The sequence below is a fragment of the Bufo bufo genome, chromosome 8 (genome assembly GCF_905171765.1).
Source record: "Bufo bufo chromosome 8, aBufBuf1.1, whole genome shotgun sequence".
Classification (NCBI taxonomy): domain Eukaryota; kingdom Metazoa; phylum Chordata; class Amphibia; order Anura; family Bufonidae; genus Bufo; species Bufo bufo.
In genome coordinates, this window is record NC_053396.1 from 99,029,330 (window position 1) to 99,057,258 (window position 27,929).

At 45.3% G+C, this 27,929-nt stretch overlaps 1 protein-coding gene across 1 annotated transcript in view; it reads right to left on the reverse strand.

The window, feature by feature from the left end:
* The window catches only part of ATP7A (ATPase copper transporting alpha), a 125,326-nt gene that overhangs the window by 76,026 nt on the left and 21,371 nt on the right, over positions 1-27,929 (reverse strand). Inside the window, exon 2 of the mRNA XM_040406495.1 lies at positions 25,798-25,930. Within this exon, the coding sequence (XP_040262429.1) occupies positions 25,798-25,911 (114 nt within the window). The 5' untranslated portion in view covers positions 25,912-25,930. The remainder of the gene's footprint in view (positions 1-25,797; positions 25,931-27,929) is intronic.

Genomic DNA, 27,929 nt, shown 5'->3' on the forward strand with positions numbered 1-27,929 from the left:
TATCATATAAATATGACAGGTCTGCTTACACATAATTCAGGATAGATAGAGAGATGAATGATAAATGAGATGATGGGGGTAGAGTTATGATGGGTGGATGATGGCATATATGTCATGATTTGGTTCTTTTACTGTTCTGGGGACACAAATCAATGCAACTGGGGTTCCACATACAAGCAAGCAATAGTACAAATATTAACAGACAAAAAAAATAATTGTGAAGGTGCCAGCGAGATTTGGACTCGCGACCCCTGGTTTACAAAGCCAGCGCTCTAACCCCTGAACTATGGAGCCATCTGCTGTTAGGAAAATAATCTCATTCACTTAGCGGCTGCTGATGTAACGTGTGCTGGAGAGAAGCCCGTGTATGTCAGGGGCTGAACACGGCGTGCCTCCATTATACACCAAGGAAACTTGTATCCAATACTGGTGCCTGGTATTAGTATACATATATATAATGTGTGAAAACAATGGTCTGTGGTGCTAGCGCTTGCTGTAAACATATTTTACATTCTATTACTACGGCTGATGGAGTTTAGGCTGAGGGCTGACACCTGATGTCTAACCCCTGACGGCTGATGGAGTTTAGGCTGAGGGATGACAACTGTCTTACCCTTGACAGCTGAGAGCTGACACCTGATGGAGTTTGTGCTGAGTGCTGATGGAGGAGGTATTTTTTGACTGACGTCTGAGGGACGAGGGAGTTTGGTTTGAGGGAGGAGGACTGATGGAGTTTTGGATGAGGGAGGAGGGAGTTTTGGATGAGGGAGGAGGGAGTTTTGGCTGACGTATGAGGTAGGAGGGAGTTTGGGCTGACGAAGGATGGAGTTTTGCCTGACGGAGGAGGGAGTTGTGGATGATGTCTGAGGATGTCCTAATATGTATGCCATACTTATGATAACAGCTTTCATTAATGTTGCCTGTCCCTTTCCACTGCTCCCTTAAAAGACCGTTGCTATGGCTTTTCTGTCTTCCCTTCAGTGTAAACAGAAGACAGAGGGGCAGTTCTTCACACTGCATGCCTGCCCTAGGCTTCATAGAGAGGAGGCGTGTCTCTCAGTAATCTAATCTGATTGGCTGGCTGGCAGGCAGGCAGGCAGCTGCTGGCTACAGCAAGTGTGTATGTGAAGTGAGGGAAGGCAGTTTTGGCCTCAGAAAACTGGGGGATGAGCCATACTGAGAAGATCCTCATATTGTAGGGTTCAAAACAGCTGTAACTAAGGGAAAAGCTCAATGAATATAGTGGTATGTGAAGAAACTAAAGATTTCTGTATGCATAATGCTGCAGCATTATGAAAACAAGACAGCTAGGGTACTTTCACAGTTGCGGCAGAGGATTCCAGCAGGCAGTTCTGTCCCCGGCAATCCGGATGCAAACTGATGGCATTTGTCAGACGGATCCGGATCCGTCTGACAAATGCATTGCAATACCGGATCCGTCTCTCCGGTGTCATTCAAAAAAACGGATCCGGTATAAATAATTTTTTTGCATTGTTAAAGGGCTGCACATGTGCAGACCGAAAAGCCGGATCCGTTTTGCCGGAGCACTTAATGCCGCAACTAATACGCTTCAATGTAAATTAATGCCGGCATTCCGGCAAGTGTTCAGTATTTTTGGCCGGAGATAAAACTACAGCATGCCGCGGTATTTTCTCCGTCCAAAAAACTTAAAAGGGACTGAACTGATGCATCCTGAACGGATTGCTCTCCATTCAGAATGCATTAGGATAAAAATGATCCGTTTTTTTCCCGGTATTGAGCCACTGTGACTGAACTCAATCCCGGAAAACAAAAACGCTAGTGTGAAAGTACCGTTACACTTTAAATTCCTGCTCATTCTGGGCTCTGAAGTCCAGGAGGCAGTCCTATCAGTGACTGACAGCTACCTCTGTATACACAGTCATGTAGTGAATCACTGATAGTATCACCTTCTTGACTTCAAAGCCCAAAATGAGCAGGAATCTAAATGTAGAAATTACAAGTTACACTGAATCTTTTCCCATAAAACTATATATCAATCTGCTCCGCCTGCTATATAAAATGCTGCCTGCAGCTCAAAAAACAGGATCAAAGTGACAGTTTCCCTTTAAATCTCATCCACTTTGCTGCTACTGTAAAACGCTGCTGATGTCTCCGATTGTCCTACTCATCTGAATGAGCCATGAAGAATTCCACATGTGCCGCCACCAAAACAACCCCATTCATCTGAATAAGGGCTCATTCCCACAAGCATACTGGCTCAGTGTCTGGTCAGTCCGCAGTATACAGGCAGCTATTGAAGAGGAGTGGACCACCATTTCACAGGCCACAATCAACAACCTGATCAACTCGACGGAGATGTGCTGAGGCAAATTGTGGCCACACCAGATACGGACTGGTTTTCTGCCCCCCCCCCCCCCTTTTAGAGTGGCCTTTTATTGTGGGAAGTCTAAGGCACACCCGTGCAATATTCATGCTGTCTAATCAGCCCCATGATATGCCACACCTGTGAGGTGGGATGGATTATCTCTGCAAAGGAGAAGTGTTCACTAAAACAGATTTAGACAGATTTGTGAACAATATTTGAGAGTAATGGGTCTTTTGTGTATGTAGAAAATGTTTCAGATCTTTGAGTTCAGCTCATGCAAAATGGGAGCAAAACCGAAAGTTGCGTTTATATTTTTGGTCAGTGTATCTGTAATGCAGAGAAGGACAAGTTCTCCAAAGGAAAATACACTCTTACGAACAGCTCCCCACTCTTGTGATAAGGATCCTGAGAGAGGACACCCCTCAATTAACATATAATTGCCTACTAAGATATACTAGAATAATCTTTCTAAAAAGGACAGCACAAACGTTTCGTTCCTCTCATACCTGGTTTACATTAAGTTCTGTGATATAATGTTCATATCACACTATTTTGAAGAATTTGCCATCAAATCGCCGACTACGTTACAGTGAGGAAGCCGGCACCAGGAGCGCAGCATTCACTCACTGCGCCGAACACAGAAGCGCATGGCGCAGGCGAAAGATTTAGACAGATGCAGGCAAATCGGACGTCAATCAAGAGGAGCGGGGCGGGCTAGAAAAACTACATGGGCGGCGAAAATGGTCAGTAGACGGAACCTCTAGGTGCTGAATCGACGCCCACATAGCACCTAGAGGCTCATTAGCATATGGATAAAAGTAAGTTTTTTAGGTGAACGGCCGCAGACAGTGAACAAAGAAGACTTATGTACTGCTGACACTAGCACATCGCTAGTGTCAGTCAGCTACATATGGCAAAATCTGATGGTAGAAACCCTTTAAGGCCTATTTCACACCATGATTTTAGTTTTTCGTTAAATTGACCAGTTTTTAATCAAAACCCTTATAAAAACTGATGCATCTAGTGGATACATACGCCTTTATAGAAAAAAACATGCCAAAAGTGCATACGTTTTGATTCCCGTCCGATGTCTGCGCTATTCCATCCAGCAAAACAGTGGATCCGTTTTTTACCCCAAAAAATGCATGCAAACTAATGCATATAACAGATCCATTTTTGCAGAATCAATCAGAAAATTTGACATCTGTGCGCATCAGTTTTTGGAATGGATGGGATTACTATAAAAAAAAACTGATTCTGTAACACATAACAGGAATAATTGGAACATTTGATTTCTTGTTAAAAGGTTGGTAAAAGCCAATTTAATCCTTAGCTGCCCACTACGGTCTGTGACATTTGTCTCCAACATGCCCTGCAGGGAACGACGTACTGTGATTACCAGGAAGCAAAGTGGATTTAATTAAAAGCAATAAAATAACAAATGAAAGCAGCAGCTACAAGGTATATGTGACTGGACTGCACAAAAATTGCATGTCGGCTGTTGTGGCTCGCGTTACTGCTCAAATATTTTTTTACAAAAACAGAAATGAGCACTAAGCAGATGGAAGAAGGAGGACCCTTTCCCCAATTCCCTCTACTGGAAGAGGTTTTCCATCCCTGCTCGTAAAAATACAGGAGGGAACATGGACCAAGTCTGCCAAATGCTCCAAAGTCTTATGGGCCAGGCAATGCTCCTCTGGAAAGAGGTATGTACATGAGCTCTCTTCACAAAAAGAAAAGAAAGCTGAGCCTCTAATGCCACCAAATGTGAGGTGGCGATCCTATAAGCCCATACTCAACCTTTCAAATAAGACCTTTAGACATAATTTAGGATTACAGGTGAAACATTTATTTCAGTAATGCAAATTAAAAAGAATTGCATTAATGCAGCTTAAAATTAGAATATTGTGAAAAGGTTTAATATTCTAGGCTCAAAGTGTCACACACTAGTCGGCTAATTAATCCATACCCCCTGAGCTAAGGGTACCTGAGATTGTGACTTTGGGGTTTCATAAGCTGTAAGCCATAATCATCCAAATTATACCAAATAAAGGCTTGAAATATCTCGCTTTGCATGTAATGAGTCTATCTCATATGTTAGTTTCACCTTTTAAGTTGCATTACTGAAATAAATGAACTTTACACGATATTCTAATTTTTCGAGTTTCACCTGTATAGCTAAACGAGTACCTCATCTGCAGACAGCTGCTCATCTGTGCAGAACAAAGAGGGCTGCCTTTGTCAGGATTCGGGGGGTATTATTTCTCCTTCAAAGCAAGCGTATGGGAAAAAGTATGCAAATTAGCTCTTTCCAAAAAGAAAAAAAAAAAGCTCAGATCACATGCTCCAATCACATGGTCCATCACCGCGGTGATGTACCATGTGATTGGAGCATGTGATCTGATGTCACCAAAGGTCCTTTAGCCCATAGTTCATCTTTTGAGAAGTAAAGAAGAGACAGGGAGCTACGCGAACAAGAGGAGAAGGTGAGTTAATTTTTTTATTTTTTTTTAACCCTCAATTGATCACCTACTAAGCATTCTGTATTCAGAATGCTATCATTTTCCCTTATAACCATGTTATAAGGGAAAATAATACAGTTTATAGACTGTCACCTAGCAACCATGCGTGAAAATCGCACCGCATCCGCACTTGCTTGCGGATGCTTGCGATTTTCACGCAACCCCATTCACTTCTCTGGGGCCTGCGTTGCGTGAAAAACGCAGAATATAGAGCATGCTGCGATTTTCACGCAACGCATAAGTGATGCGTGAAAATCATCGCTCATCTGAACAGCCCCATTGAAATGAATGGGTCCAGATTCTGTGCGGGTGCAATGCGTTCACCTACCGCATTGCACCCGCGCGGAAATCTCGCCCGTGTGAACGCAGCCTAACAGTGTCAGCGAGCACTAGCTGCCGCTGACACACAAAATTACCGGTTCTTATTTCACCGAGGCCAGGAACCTCGGTGACACGTAATTTCCCTTTGTTCTGCCAGACCCACGCCAGCAGAGCTTGGTTTATCATCAAAACTGACGTCTTGCCCAATATAAACTGCCCAAAGGCCTCATTTGCCCATCTCATGGCCAGATAGATACTCTTTTTCTACTCTTTTCCGGGTGATAATGATGTGCTCTCGTACATTTTGATCTCTCTCTCTTTTTTGATCCTCTGGCTCCCGCACATGCGCCTCATGTCCTTGGACTGCTGCAGCTCTTGACTGAACTGTTCCCAGTCATGGTCATGTCCAGACACTTTCTCCTTTGCTTTGCGGGGCTCCTTCAGCAGAGCATGCTTGCCCCTGCTCGCTTCTATTACATGCATCTGGGTCACTTCTTCCTTCTTTCCAGCAGTAGTTACCCCAGCTATGGTGGCAGTTTCAGAGACCTCTGCTTTTTTAGTGGCTTTTTCCACTTTGGCTGCTGCTCCCTTTGTCTTAACTTTGGTCTCTGCAGCACCTGGGGACTTCATGTCAACCAACACATCGGCCTTAACTTCTTCAGCCTTTGTCTTCTCGGAGTCTCCTGTCTCTTTGAGAGCCTTCTCGGACATGGCACCATATACTTGCCCTCTTAACTCCTCCCCCTCTTTCTCATCGAGGCAGGAGGCACCGGGGTCTTCAGCAGACTCCTCGTCTTCTGGCACTTTCTCCAGAGGCTCACCCAAGATACTGTTCTTTTTTTGGGGAGGAGTCAGGAGAGACAGCCCATCGTGATAGCCCGGATCCAAAAACTGATCGTAACCTCCTCGTACTTCTTCCCCAGCAGGCTGCTGGCTATTTGGAAGGCCTTGTAGGCAGAGGGGACGTCTTTCAGGCCTGGGTTACACTCTACCATGGGTCTGTGGTCTACGGCATCCACATCAGCCCCATCAATAGATTCAGCAGAAGCATCTTCCATCTTCTCTGCCACAGCCAGCACCCCGGCACCACCATCTCCAGACCCACTCTTACCAGGCTCTGACTTCTTGGCACCTCCAGAGGATCTTCCTCTTCCGGTTTCTCATTTTCTTCCACCTGCTGTGCAGGAGCACGCTTAGGCTTCTCCAACTCATAGATGTCATCTTTTGAGCTCATGAGAGCTTCCATCTCTGCTCTGAGTTGCTTGTTCAGCCTCTCTAATTAATTTCGCTCCTCAAGCACTTCTTCAAGGGCTCTAGCCAAGGAGGGCCTTGGACTCTTTCTCCTGAACATCAGCCTCCGCTCGGTCACGTTCTTCGGCATATCGAGCCGATATGTATTTCTCTTCAACCAGGAGCTGGTCAAACTTCTTTTGTTTCTTCTCCAATCTAGATACAGTTTGTCTCTGGTGGTCCAGGTCCACCATCCGATCACATAACTCTTGATCAAGTTGAGCCATCCTGGCTTCCAAATGTCTTTTCTCCTCCAAGAGAGCAGATTTTTCTGAGGTGCTGTTTAGAACCTCATCAGCCAGCTCATCTCTTTCCTGCTCTGCATGAAGTCTGGATCGCTCAGAAGCTGCAAGTTCCTCTTGAAGTTGGAGAATTTCCGCTTCTATTAGGGACTCTAGTTCCTTCAGTTCATTCATCTCTTTCTGTGACTCCTCTGGAGATTCCTGCAGTTGCTCTGCGAGAACCGCTAGCCCCATCTCTAGTGTATCTAGGGACTGTGCAGAGCGAGCAAAATCATCTTCAAGTTTGTAGCTGTACTGTCCTGTCAGGTCATCTACAACTGTCTGGATATGAGCTTCAGACACTAGGCTGTCACCCGACTGAACTCTCGTCTCGTCAGATATAACTGTCACCTGGTCGCTACTAGTAACCACTTTAGTTTTGCTGGGTCTTGACATGGTAGCCTCACTCTCGGAGTTGCTAACTGTCACGGCACATAGGCCACTTATACTGCTCGTGTCATTATTAACCCTGTCCTCTAGGGGCACCCATGGGTCAATCCCCACCTGGGACATTTTATTAATCATAGAAACCTGTGGAGATTGCACATCCACCTCTGGTACGTGTGGTACACCCTCTAGCCCCGCCATATTGTCTACAATGGGGTCTCCTAGCGGTGTTTCGTCAACATTTATCAACACTTTTAGATCAGATACATGTTTACCAACAGGGGGAGCTTTTTCCCCAATCACAGCCTGCAAAGGAAAAGGCATGTCATTATTATCACATATTTCACATTTCCATTATGCATTTCGGCAAACATGGTACCATCACTTTGCACCTTATCTGCACCCTTGTTCTCAATGTGCAGCTCCTTCAAATTATTATTTAAAAGGGACAGGTACAGGATCTGCAGGAGTTTTGTCACTCTCTGCAGAAGTGTCTCCATTACTTAAAACCTCCAAGCATAAGAGGAAATTACGGCCCACCATTCCCTCATTCCCTCATGTATGTATTTGTAACATCAGATTCACAAGTCCCAGTTCTCACCGGAGACTCTCCCTCAGCGAGAACCACCTGATAGTCCGTATTATCTACATAATTGTCCCGAACATGTAACACTCTATCAGTCTCTGGGGCGACCATCATGCTACATCTTACCCGGGCTAGCATGGGATCTCTGACTTTCACCCCCCCAAATCTAGCTTTGATCACAGGCTCTTTGGGCGACCCAGAAACCTTCTCCCCAGCAGGTTCCTGTGAGGGAGTAACCACAACAGGCTTACCCGCCTGTTCAGACACTGCGATTTTCCCAATGTCATACACTTTGGGAAAATCGTCATACACTGTCATACACTTCCGAGACGGTTTTTCGCCTCAGTGATTTTTTTGTCACTGACCCAGCCAGCTTCCACTGCGGCCGGCTCACGGTCACTAGATCTGCCACCCAACTATTAACAGGAACAGTCATACCGCCTGACATCATGGATTCAGGAGATGACCGTATTCCCAGGACATCTCTACCAAGATCACCAGCCTTCTCTTGGTTCCTGGTATTCCGAACACCGACAGACTCCTTACGGTCAGGCCTCATGCACACGACCGTTGTGTGCATCCGTGGCCGTTGTGCCGTTTTTTTTTCGCGGACCCATTGACTTTCAATGGGTCCGTGGAAAAAACGGAGAATGCACCGTTTGGCAGCCGCATCCGTGAGCCGTGTTTCCTGGCCGTGAAAAAAATATGACCTGTCCTATTTTTTTCACGGCCAACGGTTCACGGACCCATTCAAGTCAATGGGTCCGTGAAAGAACACGGATGCACACAAGATTGGCATCCGTGTCCGTGATCCGTGGCCGTAGGTTAGTTTTTATACAGACGGATCCGAAGATCCGTCTGCATAAAAGCTTTTTCAAAGCTGAGTTTTCACTTCGTGAAAACTCAGAACCGACAGTATATTCTAACACAGAAGCGTTCCCATGGTGATGGGGACGCTTCTAGTTAGAATACACTACAAACTGTGTACAAGACTGCCCCCTGCTGCCTGGCAGCACCCGATCTCTTACAGGGGGCCGTGATCAGCACAATTAACCCCTTCAGGTGCGGCACCTGAAGGGGTTAATTGTGCTGATCACGGCCCCCTGTAAGAGATCAGGGCTGCCAGGCAGCAGGGGGCAGACCCTCCCCCCCTCCCCAGTTTGAATATCATTGGTGGCCAGTGCGGCCCCCCCCCTCCCTCTCTTGTAATAATTCGTTGGTGGCACAGTGTGCGCCCCCCCCCCCTCCCTCCCTCTATTGTAATAATTCGTTGGTGGCACAGTGTGCGCCCCCCATCGGCCCCCCCTCCCTCTATAGCATTAACAACATTGGTGGCCAGTGTGCGGCCTCCCATCTCCCCCACATCGCCATCATTGGTGGCAGCGGAGTTCCGATCGGAGTCCCAGTTTAATCGCTGGGGCTCCGATCGGTAACCATGGCAACCGGGACGCTACTACAGTCCTGGTTGCCATGGTTACTTAGCAATAGTACAATAGTAGAAGATTCATACTTACCTGCTGCTGGCTGCTGCTGCGATGTTCGTGTCCGGCCGGGATCTCCACCTACTGGTAAGTGACAGGGTCTGTGCGGCGCATTGCTAAATGAACTGTCACTTACTAGTAGGAGGAGCTCCCGGCCGGACACGAAGATCGCAGCTCCCAGGTAAGTATGAATCTTTTACTATTGTACTATTGCTAGTAACCCGCTGCCACCAATGATCGGGGGGGAAGGGGGGGAGATGGGAGGCCGCACACTGGCCACCAATGTTGTTAATGCTATAGAGGGAGGGGGGGGCCAATGGGGGGCGCACACTGTGCCACCAACGATTTATTACAATAGAGGGAGGAAGGGGGGGGGGGGCGCACACTGTGCCACCAACGAATTATTACAATAGAGGGAGGAAGGGGGGGGGGGGGGCGCACACTGTGCCACCAACGAATTATTACAATAGAGGGAGGAAGGGGGGGGGGCACACTGTGCCACCAACAAATTATTACAATAGAGGGAGGAAGGGAGGGGGGGGCCGCACTGGCCACCAATGATATTCAAACTGGGGAGGGGGGGGGGTCTGCCCCCTGCTGCCTGGCAGCCCTGATCTCTTACAGGGGGATATGATAGTACAATTAACCCCTTCAGGTGCGGCACCTGAGGGGTTAATTGTGCTGATCACGGCCCCCTGTAAGAGATCGGATGCTGCTAGGCAGCAGGGGGCAGTCATGTACACAGTTTGTAGTATATTCTAACTAGAAGCGTCCCCATCACCATGGGAACGCCTCTGTGTTAGAATATACTGTCGGAAATGAGGTTTACGATCTAACTCATATCCGACAGTATATTCTAACATAGAGGCGTTCCCATGGTGATGGGGACGCTTCAAGTTAAAATATACCATCGGATTGGAGAAAACTCCGATCTGATGGTATAAAAGGGACTCCGGACTTTACATTGAAAGTCAATGGGGACGGATCCGTTTGAAATTGCACCATATTGTGTCAACGTCAAACGGATCCGTCCCCATTGACTTGCATTGTAATTCAGGACGGATCCGTTTGGCTCCGCACGGCCAGGCGGACACCAAAACGACTTTTTTTTCATGTCCGTGGATCCTCCAAAAATCAAGGAAGACCCACGGACGAAAAAACGGTCACGGATCACGGAAAAACGGGACCCGTTTTTGCGGACCGCAAAAAAATACGTTTGTGTGCAGGAGGCCTCACTCCAGCCGCACTCTTTAGGACTTTGCGCACATGTGCAGGAAACATAGGATCTCCTGAGAGCCGCGCCGCACCGCTCTCCACCTCCTTTTCTTCCCGACGGTTGCCCTTGGCAACGGCACACATCTTTTCCTCTGGAACTCCAGCCGCACAACTCGAAGCCTTTTTTCCGCGCCATAGCTGCCAGAAGAACGGAAAGTCTTTGCAAAGCACAAACTCCACTTCCAGGGTCTCACATTTTAAGAGCTCCCATTGCACAGGGCCATAGTCCGTGATAAAGGTCAGAGACACGGTGACATCTGTCTCTGGCCCCCTCTTTAGAAAGTCCAGTACTTCGGGCTTAACCCAGGACACGCGTTGGCGGGAATCTAAAGTGACCCACAGCGGGATTCCACCAATCACCAACTCACAGGATCTTTATGTATCAGATCGTCTGACCTCACAATCATCCATTGCATAGTCCTGCTGCAGGTGGGTCTGCACAGACCTCAGTGACAACAATTATTTATTTTTTTATTTTTTTCAGTCACTCTCTTCTCTGGGCTTCTGGCCCTTTAAATCTCTGCACCACAGCAAAAATAGTCCACAATAGCACGAGCAGCACCTGCTCCACCGAACAAACAGGCTTCCGGCCCTTTAACTCCACACACTGCAAAACAGCTTTCAGCAGCACCTGCTGTCTCGTCGTTGCCCCTAGCAACCGACCATTGCCCTTCTCTCATGGACAACTTGCCTACATCCTCCACCAATTGTAAGGGATCGTCTCTTATTCGGGGGTCATTCTCACAAGAATCGTCTTCAGGACACCATATTTCATGTCCAAACAGTGCATTTATTGTGCCTCAGCAAACCAAACATGAATAATACAAAATATACACCTGCCCGGCTCTAACTAAACATGAAGTTTCTGACTCGCCTAAGTCACAGTTCACACCCTGTGAACCCATGCGGCTTTGTCAGCCAATGTCCCACGACCTTCTGGCTGTACAGAGTCCAGTACGCCCACTGTCTCCAGTTCAGTGTTTATTGCGGGGGATTGGGGCTTAGTAGTCCGCCTGACTATAGCCCTGCGACCCTCCCAGGCGTCGCTTCATCACCCAACTCCAGGCTATCTCCCAGCCTTGTGGTCCTCAGCCTTGCCCAGCTGAGACCACACTGATAGAGCCTCCAGGCCTCTGTCCACAGGTAACACACTCCCCCCTTGCTGACACTCTGGGAGGTGCTTTCTGCCAGGCTGAGTACCTTCAGCTGGTCTCACCTGTGGTGGAATAGGGGCGTGGACCGCACTATCCACCCCTTCCTTGCCTCTAACCTGCGTGAGACCTGTCACTATCTCACAATATATATATATATAAAATAACGTATATATGTATGTATGTATGTATGTATGTATATATATATATATACAGTCCTGATCAAAAGTTTAAGATCACTTGAAAAATGGCAAAAAATCATATTTAGCATGGCTGGATTATAACAAGGTTCCAAGTAGAGCTTCAACATGCAACAAGAAGAAATGAGAGTGAGACAAAACATTTTTTGAGCATTCAATTTAATGAAAACAACGAATAAACTGAAACAGGCTGCTTTTCAGCTGATCAAAAGTTTAGGACCGCACCTCAAAAAAAAAAAAATAAATAAACCCCCCAAAACAGAAATCCAACTTCCAAACATGAACTCAGTAATGAGTTGCTCCGCCGTTATTGTTTCGGCATGCTTGATGCAAGCGTTTCCATGAGGTGAGTGGGAACATTTCTCCAAGTGGTGAAGACGGCCGCACAAAGGCCATCTACTGTCTGGAACTGTTGTCCAATTTTGTAAACTTCCCTTGCCATCAATCCCCAAAGGTTCTCAATTGGATTTAGATCAGGGGAACACACAGGATGGGCCAAAAGAGTGAGGTTATTCTCCTGGAAAAAGTCCCTTGTCCTGCGGGCATTGTGTACTGTAGAGTTGTCCTGTTGAAAAACCCAGTCGTTACCACACAGACGAGGGCCCTCAGTCATGAGGAATGCTCTCTGCAACATCTGGACATAGCCAGCGGCCGTTTGACACCCCTGCACTTCCTGAAGCTCCATTGTTCCACTGAAAGAAAAAACACCCCAGACCATTATGGCGCCCCCTCCACTGTGGCGCGTAGAAAACATCTCAGGTGGGATCTGCTTGTCATGCCAGTAATGTTGGAAACCATCAGGACCATCAAGGTAAAAAAAATTCTCATCAAACAATAAAACTTTCTTCCACCTTTGAATGTCCCATGTTTGGTGCTCTCTTGCAAGTCCTAACGAGCAGTTCTGTGGCGTTCAAGGAGACGAGGTCTTTGAAGATGTTTTTTGTTTTTGAAGCCCTTCAGTCTCAGATGCTGTCTGCTGGTTATGGGGCTGCAGTCAGCACCAGTAAGGGCCTTAATTTGGTTCGAGGATCGTCCAGTGTCTTGACGGACAGCCAATTGGATCCTCCGGCTCAGTGCTGATGAAATTTTTTTGGGTCTTCCACTTGACTTTTTTGTTCCATAACTCTCAGGATCATTTAAGAAATTCCAAATGACTGTCCTACTGCGTCCCACCTCAGCAGCGATGGCACGCTGTGAGAGGCCCTGCTTATGCAGTTCAACAACCCGACCACTTTCAATAAGGGAGAGGTTTTTTGCCTTTGCCATCACAACGTGTGACTACCTGACAGAAAAGGACAATGAATCCACATCTTTGCACAGATTTGGCCTTTTAAAGGCATGTGGTCCTAAACTTTTGATCAGCTGAAAACAGCCTGTTTCAGTTTAATCGTTATTTTCAATTAATTGAATGCTCAAAAAATGTTTTCTCACTGTCATTTCTTCTTGTTGCATGTTGAAGCTCTATTTGGAACCTTGTTAACCACCTCAGCCCCCATAGCTTAAACACCCTTAATGACAAGGCCACTTTTTACACTTCTGACCTACACTACTTTAACCGTTTATTGCTCGGTCATGCAACTTACCACCCAAATGAATTTTACCTCCTTTTCTTCTCACTAATAGAGCTTTCTTTTGGTAGTATTTCATTGCTGCTGACATTTTTACTTTTTTTGTTATTAATTGAAATTTAACGATTTCTTTGCAAAAAAATGACATTTTTCACTTTCAGTTGTAAAATTTTGCAAAAAAAAAACGACATCCATATATAAATTTTTCTCTAAATTTATTGTTCTACATGTCTTTGATAAAAAAAAAAATGTTTCGGTAAAAAAAAAAATGGTTTGGGTAAAAGTTATAGCGTTTACAAACCATGGCACAAAAATGTGAATTTCCGCTTTTTGAAGCAGCTCTGACTTTCTGAGCACCTGTCATGTTTCCTGAGGTTCTACAATGGCCAGACAGTACAAACACCCCACAAATGACCCCATTTCGGAAAGTAGACACCCTAAGGTATTCGCTGATGGGCATAGTGAGTTCATAGAACTTTTAATTTTTTGTCACAAGTTAGCGGAAAATGATCAAAGTCTAATATTCCACTAACTTGTGACAAAAAATAAAAACTTCTATGAACTCACTATGCCCATCAGCGAATACCTTGGGGTGTCTTCTTTCCAAAATGGGGTCACTTGTGGGGTAGTTATACTGCCCTGGCATTTTAGGGGCCGAATGCGTGAGAAGTGGTTTGAAATCAAAATCTGTAAAAATATGGCCGGTGAAATCCGAAAGGTGCTCTTTGGAATGTGGGCCCCTTTGCCCACCTAGGCTGCAAAAAAGTGTCACACATGTGGTATCTCCGTACTCAGGAGAAGTTGGGCAATGTGTTTTGGGGTGTCATTTTACATATACCCATGCTGGGTGAGATAAATATCTCGGTCAAATGCCAACTTTGTATAAAAAAAAAAAATGGGAAAAGTTGTCTTTTGCCAAGATATTTCTCTCACCCAGCATGGGTATATGTAAAAAGACACCCCAAAACACATTGCCCAACTTCTCCTGAGTACGGGGATACCAGATGTGTGACACTTTTTTGCAGACTAGGTGGGCAAAGGGGCCCACATTCCAAAGAGCACCTTTCGGATTTCACCGGCCATTTTTTACAGATTTTGATTTCAAACCACTTCTCACGCATTCGGCCCCTAAAATGCCAGGGCAGTATAACTACCCCACAAGTGACCCCATTTTGGAAAGAAGACACCCCAAGGTATTCGCTGATGGGCATAGTGAGTTCATAGAAGTTTTTATTTTTTGTCACAAGTTAGTGGAATATTAGACTTTGTAAGGAAAAAAATTAAATAAATAAAAATCATCATTTTCCGCTAACTTGTGACAAAAAATAAAAAATTCTAGGAACTCGCCATGCACCTCACGGAATACCTTAGGGTGTCTTCTTTCCAAAATGGGGTCACTTGTGGGGTAGTTATACTGCCCTGGCATTCTAGGGGCCCTAATGTGTGGTAAGTAGGTAAATGACCTGTGAAATCCGAAAGGTGCTCTTTGGAATGTGGGCCCCTTTGCCCACCTAGGCTGCAAAAAAGTGTCACACATGTGGTATCACCGTATTCAGGAGAAGTTGGGCAATGTGTTTTGGGGTGTCATTTTACATATACTCATGCTGGGTGAGAGAAATATCTCGGCAAAAGACAACTTTTCCCATTTTTTATACAAAGTTGGCATTTGACCAAGATATTTATCTCACCCAGCATGGGTATATGTAAAATGACACCCCAAAACACATTGCCCAACTTCTCCTGAGTACGGCGATACCAGATGTGTGACACTTTTTTGCAGCCTAGATGCGCAAAGGGGCCCACATTCCTTTTATGAGGGCATTTTTAGACATTTGGATCCCAGACTTCTTCTCACGCTTTAGGGCCCCTAGAATGCCAGGGCAGTATAAATACCCCACATGTGACCCCATTTTGGAAAGAAGACACCCCAAGGTATTCAATGAGGGGCATGGCGAGTTCATAGAAATTGACTTTTTTTTTTTTTTTCTCACAAAGTCTCCCTTTCCGCTAACTTGGGACAAAAATTTCAATCTTTCATGGACTCAATATGCCCCTCACGGAATACCTTAGGGTGTCTTCTTTCCGAAATGGGGTCACTTGTGGGGTAGTTATACTGCCCTGGCATTCTAGGGGCCCTAAAGCGTGAGAAGAAGTCTGGAATATAAATGTCTAAAAAATTTTACGCATTTGGATTCCGTGAGGGGTATGGTGAGTTCATGTGAGATTTTATTTTTTGACACAAGTTAGTGGAATATGAGACTTTGTAAGAAAAGAAAAAATAATTTCTGCTAACTTGGGCCAAAAAAATGTCTGAATGGAGCCTTACAGGGGGGTGATCAATGACAGGGGGGTGATCAGGGAGTCTAATATGGGGTGATCACCCCCCTGTCATTGATCACCCCCCTATAAGGCTCCATTCAGATGTCCGTATGTGTTTTGCGGATCCGATCCATGTATCAGTGGATCCGTAAAAATCATACGGACATCTGAATGCAGCCTTACAGGGGGGTGATCAATGACAGGGGGGTGATCAACGACAGGGGGATGATCAGGGAGTCTAATATGGGGTGATCACCCCCCTGTCATTGATCACCCCCCTATAAGGCTCCATTCAGATGTCCGTATGTGTTTTGCGGATCCGATCCATGTATCAGTGGATCCGTAAAAATCATACGGACGTCTGAATGGAGCCTTACAGGGGGGTGATCAATGACAGGGGGGTGATCAGGGAGTCTATATGGGGTGATCACCCCCCTGTAAGGCTCCATTCAGACGCCTGTATGTGTTTTGCGGATTCGATCCATGTATCCGTGGATCCGTAAAAAACATACGGACATCTGAATGCAGCCTTACAGGGGGGTGATCAATGACAGGGGGGTGATCAGGGAGTCTATATGGGGTGATCACCCCCCTGTAAGGCTCCATTCAGACGCCTGTATGTGTTTTGCGGATTCGATCCATGTATCCGTGGATCCGTAAAAAACATACGGACATCTGAATGCAGCCTTACAGGGGGGTGATCAATGACAGGGGGGTTATCAAGGAGTCTATATGGGGTGATCACCCCCGTCATTGATCACCCCCCTGTAAGGCTGCATTCAGATGTCCGTATGCGTTTTGCGGATCCGATCCATGTATCAGTGGATCCGTAAAAATCATACGGACGTCTGAATGGAGCCTTACAGGGGGGTGATCAATGACAGGGGGGTGATCAATGACAGGGGGGTGATCAGGGAGTCTATATGGGGTGATCAGTGGTTCATAAGGGGTTAATAAGTGACAGGGGGGGTGTAGTGTAGTGGTGTTTGGTGCTACTTTACTGAGCTGCCTGTGTCCTCTGGTGGTCGATTCAAACAAAAGGGACCACCAGAGGACCAGGTAGCAGGTATATTAGACGCTGTTATCAAAACAGCGTCTAATATACCTGTTAGGGGTTAAAAAAAATCGCATCTCCAGCCTGCCAGCGAACGATCGCCGCTGGCAGGCTGGAGATCCACTCGCTTACCTTCTGATCCTGTGTGTGCGCGTTCACAGGAAATCTCGAGTCTCGCGAGATGACGCACTGATGCGTCCAGGAGGAATGAATCAACCACCTTCCGGACGCATCCGTGCGTTAGGCGGTCGGGACGTGGTTAAGATCCAACAATGTGTAATATGATTTTTTGCCATTTTTCAAGTGGTCTTAAACTTTTGATCAGGACTGTATGTTCCGCGATCACTCAAAAACACAACTTAGTATACACATCCCTTGCTACCTGAAAACCGTTCCTGAGATATTCCCCAAAAATGACCTGCATTAGCCAATACAAGCCTGTAAGTCCATCTCTTCATATCCCAACTACCATACACATGGTCACATGTCCCTTATCAGCCAATAGAAGCTCGCAGGCCCTTAGTCCCCACATACACACAGTTTTACTCCAGGTTTCCATAACAACCCACCCATTTTTCTTCACTGCTGTGAACTCCAGAGGGTGTACAAGAAGTTCCCTGATGGATATCCAGTGTCCCCTATGTCGTATTATAAGGGGTTTTCTGGGTCTTCTACATTCATGGTCCAACTCCCGACATTCCTTCTGATCAGTTGTTTGAAGAGTCCTTGGCAATCCTGTGAGCACTGCAGTCTCTTCCTAGGTCAGTGACATGTTCATCGCTCACATGGTCTAGGCACAGCTCAGCCCTATTCAAGTGAACTGCAAACAGGTGCTATCCGATGGACTGCACAGGGCTTGGCATGTTGTGGAGGCCACAGCTCGAAAATAGCTCATCAGCAAGGGTGCCGGGCGTCTCCAATACTGATGACCTATTCTGCCTGGCGATGTATTGTGCGTGCTCCAAACATGATGCCACAAAACTTCGGGGCCAGGCATGAGTACGTATTCACGTACATATAGTTCTTTTTTACATTTCATTACTTTTGTGCTATAAAACCTTTTTTTTATAAAAAATTAAAACGTTTTTACATCGCCGCATCCCAAGGCCCATAACTGTATTTATTTTTCTTTCCAGGAAGTTGTGGGCTTGATTTTTGCGAGACAACTTGCAGTTTTCATTTCTATCATTTTGGGGTACATGATACTTTTTGATCGCTTTTTATTTAGTTTTTTTTGGTGGCCACTAAGCAACATCATCGTATGGTATAATTTACATGACATTTGCATAGTGCAGGTCCTTATGGACACAGCAATACCAAATATTTCACATATTTGTTATCGCAGTGTCCATAAGGAGCCTTTATTTTTTGCAATTTTTACATTGAAAAGAATTTTTCAATAGAAAAAAACGTTTTGTTTAATAAATCTCTTTTGCGGGGTACAAATAGGAGACAGACGGGGTCCACTCCCTCTGACTGCTTACATGTGGCGGGTGCCATTGCGGGAGCGCCTATCAGGAGCGCAGCTCTCATGCGAGAGCCTATAGCGGTGAAGCACTTAGACTGGACCGCTGTAAAAAGGCGGCCCAGCCAAAAGCCCCTTAATGACTGCCGTAAAAAGGTGTATGGGTGGTCACTAAGGGGTTAAGTAATTTGGCTGTATCAACAGGATGCATAAAATAATTGCAGATTGGCAGAAATAAACTCTTCCGCACATGGGTTTCTTGGTGCAACCATTAAATCAACCAATTCATTAGTATAAAAAAATAAAATTAATTGTGGATTCTCAGTGTTGAATTCGGGATCCCGTGGGTTATTCCCAAAAATGTTCACTAACATCAGGGACAGTTTGATGGCTGTCCACTACATGACTCTAAAGAAGTTCCTCCTCATCATGGGAGGAAGAGGAAATAACACTTGCTGATTCGTTTTCAGAACAAGGCATTGTATGTACCTCTTCAGACATATACATATGTCTAGCCATATCGGGACAGTAAACTACATGACTTGTAATTAAAAGGGTTTCTATGTATGTAAAACTGTTACAGCAAACTGTAATGTATAAACTATCCAACAAACTTTTTTGCAAATGGTTTAGTTTTTATTTTTATTTAACTTTTTTTACAACAATGTAGCTCCTCTAACAAATGAATTCCTGTGATGCTAGTGCCCTTGCTATAGAAGCCCCCAAAATATCTATATAAATATATATAGTATATACGCAGTAATAACAGTGTACTATATAATTTGAAACTTTTTGTATTTTTTATTTTAAAATATCACTATATTTACCATCTACATAACTAATGTATCTAACCAGAGGCTCCAACAAATTGCAGCGGTCATTGGATGGGACTGGAGGGGTTAAATTCTATATTTTATAGTAGTTTGTGCTGCGTGAGGGACACTTAGGCCTCTTTCAGACGGGCGTTGCGGGAAAAGGTACGGATGCGTTATGGGAACACCCGTGATTTTTCCGCGCAAGTGCTAAAGATTGTAATGCGGTTTTGCACTTGCGTGAGAAAAATCGTGCATGTTTGGTACCCAAACCGGCGAGTATTCCGCACGGACATGGTTATAAGGGAAAATAATACATTCTGAATACAGAATGCATAGTAAAATAGCGCTGGAGGGGTTAAAAAAAATAAAATAAAAATTTAACTCACCTTAGTCCACTTGATCGCGCAGCCCGGCTTCTCTTCTGTCTCCTTCTTTGCCGATTGCAGGAACAGGACCTGTGGTGACATCACTCCGGTCATCACATGGTCCATCACCATGGTAAAAGATCATGTGATGGATCATGTGATGGATCATGTGATGGATCATGTGATGGATCATGTGATGGATCATGTGATGACTGGAGTGACGTCACCACAGATCCTGCTCAGCAAAGGAGACAGAAGGAGATGCCGGGCTGCGCAAACAAGTGGACTAAGGTGAGTTAAATAATTTTTTATATTTTTTTTAACCCCTCCAGCGCTATTTTACTATGCATTCTGTATTCAGAATGCTATTATTTTCCCTTATAACCATGTTATAAGGGAAAATAATAATGATCGGGTCTCCATCCCGATCGTCTCCTAGCAACCGTGCGTGAAAATCGCACCGCATCCGCACTTGCTTGCGATTTTCACGCAGCCCCATTCACTTCTATGGGGCCTGCGTTGCGTGAAAAACGCAAAATATAGAGCATGCTGCAATTTCCACGCAACGCACAAGTAATGCGTGAAAATCACCGCTCATGTGAACAGCCTCATAGAAGTGAATGGGTCGGTATTCAGTGCGGGTGCAATGCGTTCAACTCACGCATCGCATCAGCGCGGAATACTTGCCCGTGTGAAAGGGGCCTTAAGGAGCCACAGACAGAGGAAATGGGAACATGGGTGGCTGGAGATACGGAGCAGCAGATCTATTGGTTAATCTCCTCAAAATAAGCTACAACAATAAGAAGATCGCACGTCTGACGTAATATCCAGCCAGTGACTGGCCAATTACTGCTAGGCCTGGTCCAATGTCAGGAACAGCTGAGGCCGCCGCTCTATTACCTGTCCCTTGCCATGGTAAAGTCATGACATATCTGTACAAAGCACTGCACAGGTAGGTCACGGGGTTGGCCCCTTTCTGGCTACTTTTGACCAATGTGTATGTAAGATGCCGATATATGGCAGTTACTAATATAGCCTTTGTTGATATTCCGTGCCATTTTATATATTTCATAAGCCATGCAGCCTTGTTGGGAAAATATTTTTGTGTGCTGTCTGCATAGAAGTCCCGTCCATAAGATGGCCGCTGATGAAGGGTCATGTGACCGGGAAAATCACCTCCATGTGACATATCCTCCATTCTAACACACTGCAAATGCACTAAACTCCCAATGGTACAAGTACAAATGGCAGGGGCAGTGTATTTAAATGGCGGAGGCTTCACATGGAGGTTATTTGCCTGGTCACATGACCCTCCATCAGTGGAAAGCACAAAAGACTAGAGAATAGAGCGCCTTGATTAGGTGGTACATATAGGTGTGCTGGCTCCTCCTCCCATCGGTTAATTGATGCACATGGAGGTGACTAGGAGCAGCACACTATGTGCGAGGTCTGCGCTCCTGAACATAGCAGCCCAACGGCTTAGGTAGGTTTAGCGTAGGACCCGCCTGACCTGAGACCACCTTGGCGGTTGGTAGGCGGGCACAGATGTGTTTTGATCAAAATATATTGGCTAAGAATCTCAGATTTGATCATATCAGAGTAAGGACTTTGTCCATATATAATGCTTGCATCTACTTTACTAAGTGCATTATTATCTCAAATCTACTCCAGCAAGGGAGCTGATGTAGATTTAAGCAAGTAGCACGGCCAGCGCCTAGGTTATGTAGAGGACGGTGCCTCTACATAATGTACGCACATCAAGCGGAAGCGCAGGATTATTAAGACTAACATCTAAAACGCCAAACTTAATAAATGACCCCCTTTTTTAAAAAATCTTTTTTGGCAAAGTAAATATAGAGGAGAACACAGATCCCACACATATGGTTAAATAATAATTATTGGATCTTTTAAATTAGATTTGGAATGAATCTGACAAAACAATCAGCACCAGATACAGGGTACTCCATAGAGAACCCTACCTCTGGTAGTTTTACACTGCAGTTTTGGTTCTGCTCTGACAAACACATGACAGTATATTACGGCATTGCTTAATATAGTGACCTTATGAGAAGTGCTCCACTTCTTCCAGAAAATTCTGTGCCTCCTAGTTGGACTGTCAGCAGATGACAGACTCTCTCACGATGTTTTACAAGCAGTAGTAAATGTGTGAACTAGATAGAATATCCGCCGCCTATATGCAATTCATATCTTTATATATCCATCCCTAGGTAAAGACATGACCATAATAAGTCTAACACATAGGGCTCATTCAGACGGCCATATGCTGTCCACAAAAATGCAGATCCGTTTTTTTGCGGACAGTTAAGCATGTCCGCAAAAAAACAGATTGCATTCCGTTTTTTTGCTGATCCATAGACTATAATAGGGCCATGACCTGATTTTCACTGACAAGTATAGGACATGTTTCATTTTTTTGCTGAGCTGTGCAATGGAAGAAAAGGGCCCCATAGAACTGAATGGGACAGCATCTAATCCGCATTTTTGCGGACAGCATACGGCTGTCTGAATGAGCCCATACCCAGAGTCATAATGCACAGAGACTGGAATGTCCCCCCACGTACTGACACCTCTACATGGGGCGACATGCCAGTCTCTGTGCATTACGACTCTGGGTATGTTTTAGACTTATTGTGGTCAAGTCTATACCTAGGGATGGATATATAAAGATATGAATTGCATACAGGCTGCGGATTAGGACTGATAAACATGTGTGTCATTTAATATTATATCTAGTTTCATACACCCGATATATATATCTAGGTGCCATTACTTATTTAATTGTGTGTATTTCCGCTTTTTCAAGGCACACCTGCTTATTATCTATGTATGATCTTGGCAGCCTTTTACATTGTTGGTCTGTTGCACTGCCCATTAATATCATGGTAGGCCTTCACCGAGATATTTTCCCTCATAGGACAGTGTATTCTTAGAGCCACATTGATGTTACAATAATGATTCTGATGGACATTGTCTGGTAATGTGCCCCATGTATTTTTCTGTATCAAATTGCCATCGTGTCATACTTCTTTCTAATATTATGAATTTTGATTAATAAAGATTTTTATATATTTTATATTAGTCCCATTGATCCGTTTTTGTGGTAGAACACAAATTTAGACACAAATAATATGTATTAAATTTACAGAACCCCTGAATTTCCAAATGACATACTAAGGGACGTTTATCTACACTGACATTCTGAAAAAGTCACAAATTATGGCGCAAATATGGTGTGTGCCACAACTAGAAACTTTTTTACGCCAAAATAGTGGCATAAAAGCTTTAATAAATGTCCTCCACTATGTACAGAAAGTAGGGAAAATATTAAAGGCCCTTTTACACTAACAAATTATTAAAGCAATTAGCGTGAATGATCAGTGCCTCTGATCACTCGAACGTTCGTTCATCAGGTGGAAGTATCGTTGATGTGGACACCAAACCATCCTATGTAAACAGCAATCTGTGACCCAGAAGAAATTAATCTGTATGGGGACAAGCAATCCGTTATCCCCATACAGTAGACGGAATTGCTGCATGTAAACATAGCTCTCAGCTGATCTGGCGATTATCAGAAACAAATGAATAGCTAATCTGCTGCACCGTCGGGAACGAGCGATAACCTGCGAGCGATAACCTGCCCAATTAACTACACGTGTAAATCCACCTTGAAGCTAATATCAGACAGGCAGATAACTGTGAAGATCATTGTATGAATGCTCATTAGCGCTGATCTGGCAGTGTAATACTGCCGCCGATTACAGTTTTAAGGCTATTACAGTTTTAAGGCTAGGGCTACACGAGGACATGTGTCGCGCGACAATAAGTAGCGCATCACATAGGGCACAACTACACTGCAACATTTGTTGCACCAATGCCACGGGACAATTTTTATACTGATAGTCTATGGTGTCGCACTGCGACATGCTGCGACGCGACAGTCGCAGAAAAATCTATTTCGAATGGATTTTCTGCGACTGTCGCGTCGCAGTATGTTGAGGCATGTCACATGTTGCAGTGTGACACCATAGACTATCATTATAAAAACTGCCGCGCAACAAATGTCGTCGTGTAGCCCAGGGCTCGACAAATCCCAGGCGCCAGGTCGCCATGGCGACCAGGAATTTAGTCCTGGCGCTTGGGTATTTGTCAGCCCATTTTCAAAGGTGCCCGGGCGATGGGTGCGGAGCTGCCGTTCTGTCCGGAGGCAGCACCGTTTGAAACAGCTCCTCAGTCTGAGTCAGCTCCGTCACAGCACACAGAGTGAGACACTGGCAGCAGGGAGGGGAGGGACGGGAGGAGTGTAATCTGATCCTAGAGTGGAAGCTGCTTCTGCCAGCCCCTCCCCTCCCCGCCCACCAACCAATCAGAGCTGAGGCAAGGCAAGCACTAGCAGCTCTGGGTCACTGACACAAGTACAGGAGGGAGTCTAGAAAGAATCGAATGAGTCTCAGGTTAAAAGAATCTAAAGATCCGACTTTAGGGCTCTTTCACACCTGCGTTCTTTTCTTCCGGCATAGAGTTCCGTCGTCGGGGCTCTATGCCGGAAGAATCCTGATCAGTTTTATCCTAATGCATTCTGAATGGAGAGAAATCCGTTCAGGATGTCTTCAGGTCCGGAACGTAACGTTTTTTGGCCGGAGAAAATACCGCAGCATGCTGCGCTTTTTGCTCCGGCCAAAAATCCTGAAGACTTGCCGCAAGGCTGGATCCGGAATTAATGCCCATTGAAAGGCATTGATCCGGATCCGGCCTTAAGCTAAACGTCGTTTCGGCGCATTGCCGGACCCGACGTTTAGCTTTTTCTGAATAGCGTCCCGGCAGCCATGGTAACCAAAGTCCTGGCAGCCATGGTAAAGTGTAGCGGGGAGCAGCATACTTACCGTCCGTGCGGCTCCCGGGGCACTCCAGAGTGACGTCAGGGCGCCCCAAGCGCATGGATCACGTGATCACATGGATCACGTCATCCATGCGCATGGGGCGCTCTGACGTCATTCCGGGGCGCCCCCGGAGCCGCACGAACGGCAAGTATGCTGCTCCCCCGCACCCACTATGGCAACCAGGACTTTAATAGCGTCCTGGCTGCCATAGTAACACTGAAAGCATTTTGAAGACGGCTCCGTCTTCAAATGCTTTCAGTACACTTGCGTTTTTCCGGATCCGGCGTGTAATTCCGGCAAGTGGAGTACACGCCGGATCCGGACAACGCAAGTGTGAAAGAGGCCTTAGAGACTCATTCGATTCTTTGAGTTAAAAGAGCCATGAGTCAGAGTCTCGAACAGTTTACACTGAGGCTGTCGGCTGATGCTTTTGTTGCAGCAGTGATAAGATTAAGGGACAGGAGCAGAGAGATAAGAGTGACAGGACACAGTTTAGATTACAGTTTGAATTAACCCTTTAGGATCAAATTGGCTTCTCAAGGAGATATATATGTTAAAGGCATCCCTTCTTCTGTCTCATTCAGTAGCTATATAACTAAGGGTACTTTCACACTTGCAGCAGGACAGATCCGGCAGGTTGTTCACCCTGTCGGATCCGTCCTTCCGCTGTTTCGCCGGACCACCGCTCCGTCCCCATTGACTATAATGGGGGAAGAGCTCTGGCGCAGTACGGCAGTGCATGGTGAAAGGCCGCCGGACTAAAAGTACTGCATGTCCAACTTTTTAGTCCGGCGGCCTCTCACCGCGAACTGCCGTGCTGAGTCGGAGCTCCACCCCCGTCCCCATTATAGTCAATAGGGTCCGGGCACGGAGCGGCGGTATATGTAACATGGTATACAGCATTATTGGGGGGCTGGCTCTATGGAAAAGTGTGGGGGGGAGAGGAGCACTATGGGGGCACCTACTGGGAGCTTTATGACGCGGCTCCGCCTGGCTCCTAACTTTTTTAGTTGGCTCCTAGATTCCAAGGAAATTTGGTGCTGTCTAATCACAACCTGCTGCCAGCAAACAATGATTTAGTATGGGGTCAAGCGATGGCATTAGTGATCACCATACTGCAGAGGAGATCGCTGCATGTAATAGTCTCCTCCGCTGACAAGCAGGCGATTGCCGGGAAGGAACGCTTCCCTCCCGACAATTGTCTAGATGATCTGCAGGTCTAATATAAGCTTTAGACTCCTAAACTGAAGACAGATGTATGTAAATGAACACCCATACTATTCAGAGGTCACATATCAATGCAGGTAAAGACAATCACCTGTACGTTATGCTCACTTGCATCCAGGAAACTGAAATAAAAGATGCTGTCTGGCAGTGTCTTAACACACACCGCGTGAAGAAAACAAGCCCATGGTACCAAAAGAAAGATATGGAGCTGAACTGGGCTACCAGGATATAATTAAAATACTAACCTGAATGCTGTGAACTCCATTGAGACTGCCAATCCTTTTCTCGATGCTCTGGACACAAGAGTTACAGGTCATCCCCTCAACAGGGATGACAGACAGCAGGGCTCTTGACTCCATCTCCTTCCAGCTTTAATCACTAAAATAAAGGAAAAAGACTGTTTGAGGAATAATCTATGATATCAGCTTCAAGCTGCAATATTCCAGTCACAGGTACCTACATGATATATCCTGCAAAGCAGAGTCAGATGCTGCTACCTGGAAACACAACTACACCACGTACTGTTTCTCTGCAGAGATCCTATATTACCAGTCCTGGCTTCTGATGTCACCAATACCCCCTAGCAATGGACGGATAATTAGATTTTATGTAGGCGGCTACGTGCTTTGGTTATCTATGATCTGCAACTCTGTGTCCAAAGCGTCATTGTCCATTTAAAAGCAGATTCTCTCTTCACTCTTCTGTACCAGAAATAACTTGTAGCGAGCACTGTTGCTTGTCAGCACTGGAGAAGCAGGGTTAAATCTGATGGGGGGGGTAACTTCTGCTCTGTTGGGGATAACTTCTGCAGTTTATATTTTGCAACTGCTTAGGTGAAAGGGTTATTCCTAGTGTTGGGCGAGCATGCTCGGCCGAACACCAGTTCGGCTCGAGCATCGCTATGCTCGGCACATCGTGGTGTTCGGCCAAATATTGCGTGTGCTCGAATCAGTGTATTTAAATCGAATTCAGCCTCTATTTCTGAAAAGTTTCTGGTGGGATTCGAACTCACAACCTTCTACATTACAGCCAAGAACCTTAACCACTACACTATAGAGCTGCATGGCCAGTTACTAAAAAAAAAAAAAAAAAAATATTAGACTAGTAGTAAGTATTCCTATACAGGAGAAGTCTCATATTTTAATTTTTTTTAGTAACTAGCCATGCAGCTCTATAGTACAGTGGATAAGATTCTTGGCTGTAATGTAGAAGGTTGTTAGTTCGAATCCCACCAAAAGCTTTTCAGAAATAGAGGCTAAATTAGATTTAAATACACTGGGTGTCCCGAAGCACTGACTTCATATTAGGACATGGCTAAATATAGAGTCAGAGCAGGGACTCCTAAGCCGAACTAAAGTCCCGACACTCTCCCCTCTTCAGAGCAGGGCGTGTCTGGTTTAATGCTCGGGTTCTCCCATTGACTTCCATTGTGCTCGGGTGCTCTGTAGAGCACCCGAGCATCGGGAAGTGTTCTACTCGAGCACCAGAGCACACGAGCACTTTGGTTATTACCAAAGTTATTCCCAGCTCAGCATTTTATGGTTGAGATTGGAGCAACCCCCATAAGTGGTAGCCAGGGATAAGTGGAGTTATGGAAACAGCCAAGCGTGCTGTGCTGTTTCTGTAACTCAGGAGTGCCTCCCATGCACTTCTAAGGGTGCATTCACAAGACCGTATTTTGCGATTTGCAAAAAATACAGATGACATCCATGTTGCATCCTTTTTTTTTGCAAACCCATTGTAACAATACCTATTCTTGACCGCAAAATGTTTTTTGCAGACCCATTGATATTCAGATTGGATGGGGGCCAAAAATACGGTTGTGTGAATGGAGCCTAAGGGAGTTATGCTGATTGTGTACAATGACCTGCTTTGCTGTTTCTGTAACTTCGCTCACTGCTTCCAAGATAATTCCGATCACAACTATTAATGGAATGGGAATAACCCTTTAATTAGCCAGGGAGTGTTTGCATGATATAGGAAAGCGTGAATCTTCTTTCCTGACATCTGTCTTTTGCAGAGGGTTAGGATACCCCCATACACATTAGATGGCCAGGCACTTCAACCAAAATCGACATGTTTGGCCGAAATTCACTTACAGCAATGTGTATGTACAGCTTCAAACTGAAGGAATTTTCCCTCAAAAACTTTTATGGCTAATCAGTTAAAACGAGCATAGAAGTAGGCACTTTAGGCATAATATAAAACAGCACAATATAGCATATTGTCATTTTTACTTATTAAAGAAAAAAAAAGAAAAAGAAAAAAAGAAATAAAAAGAAACAAACACAAAATACAGATGCAAATGTGTATTTTCTAAAATATATAATATAATAACAACACAAATGGGAAATTAAATGCTCAAATGAAAAAAAAA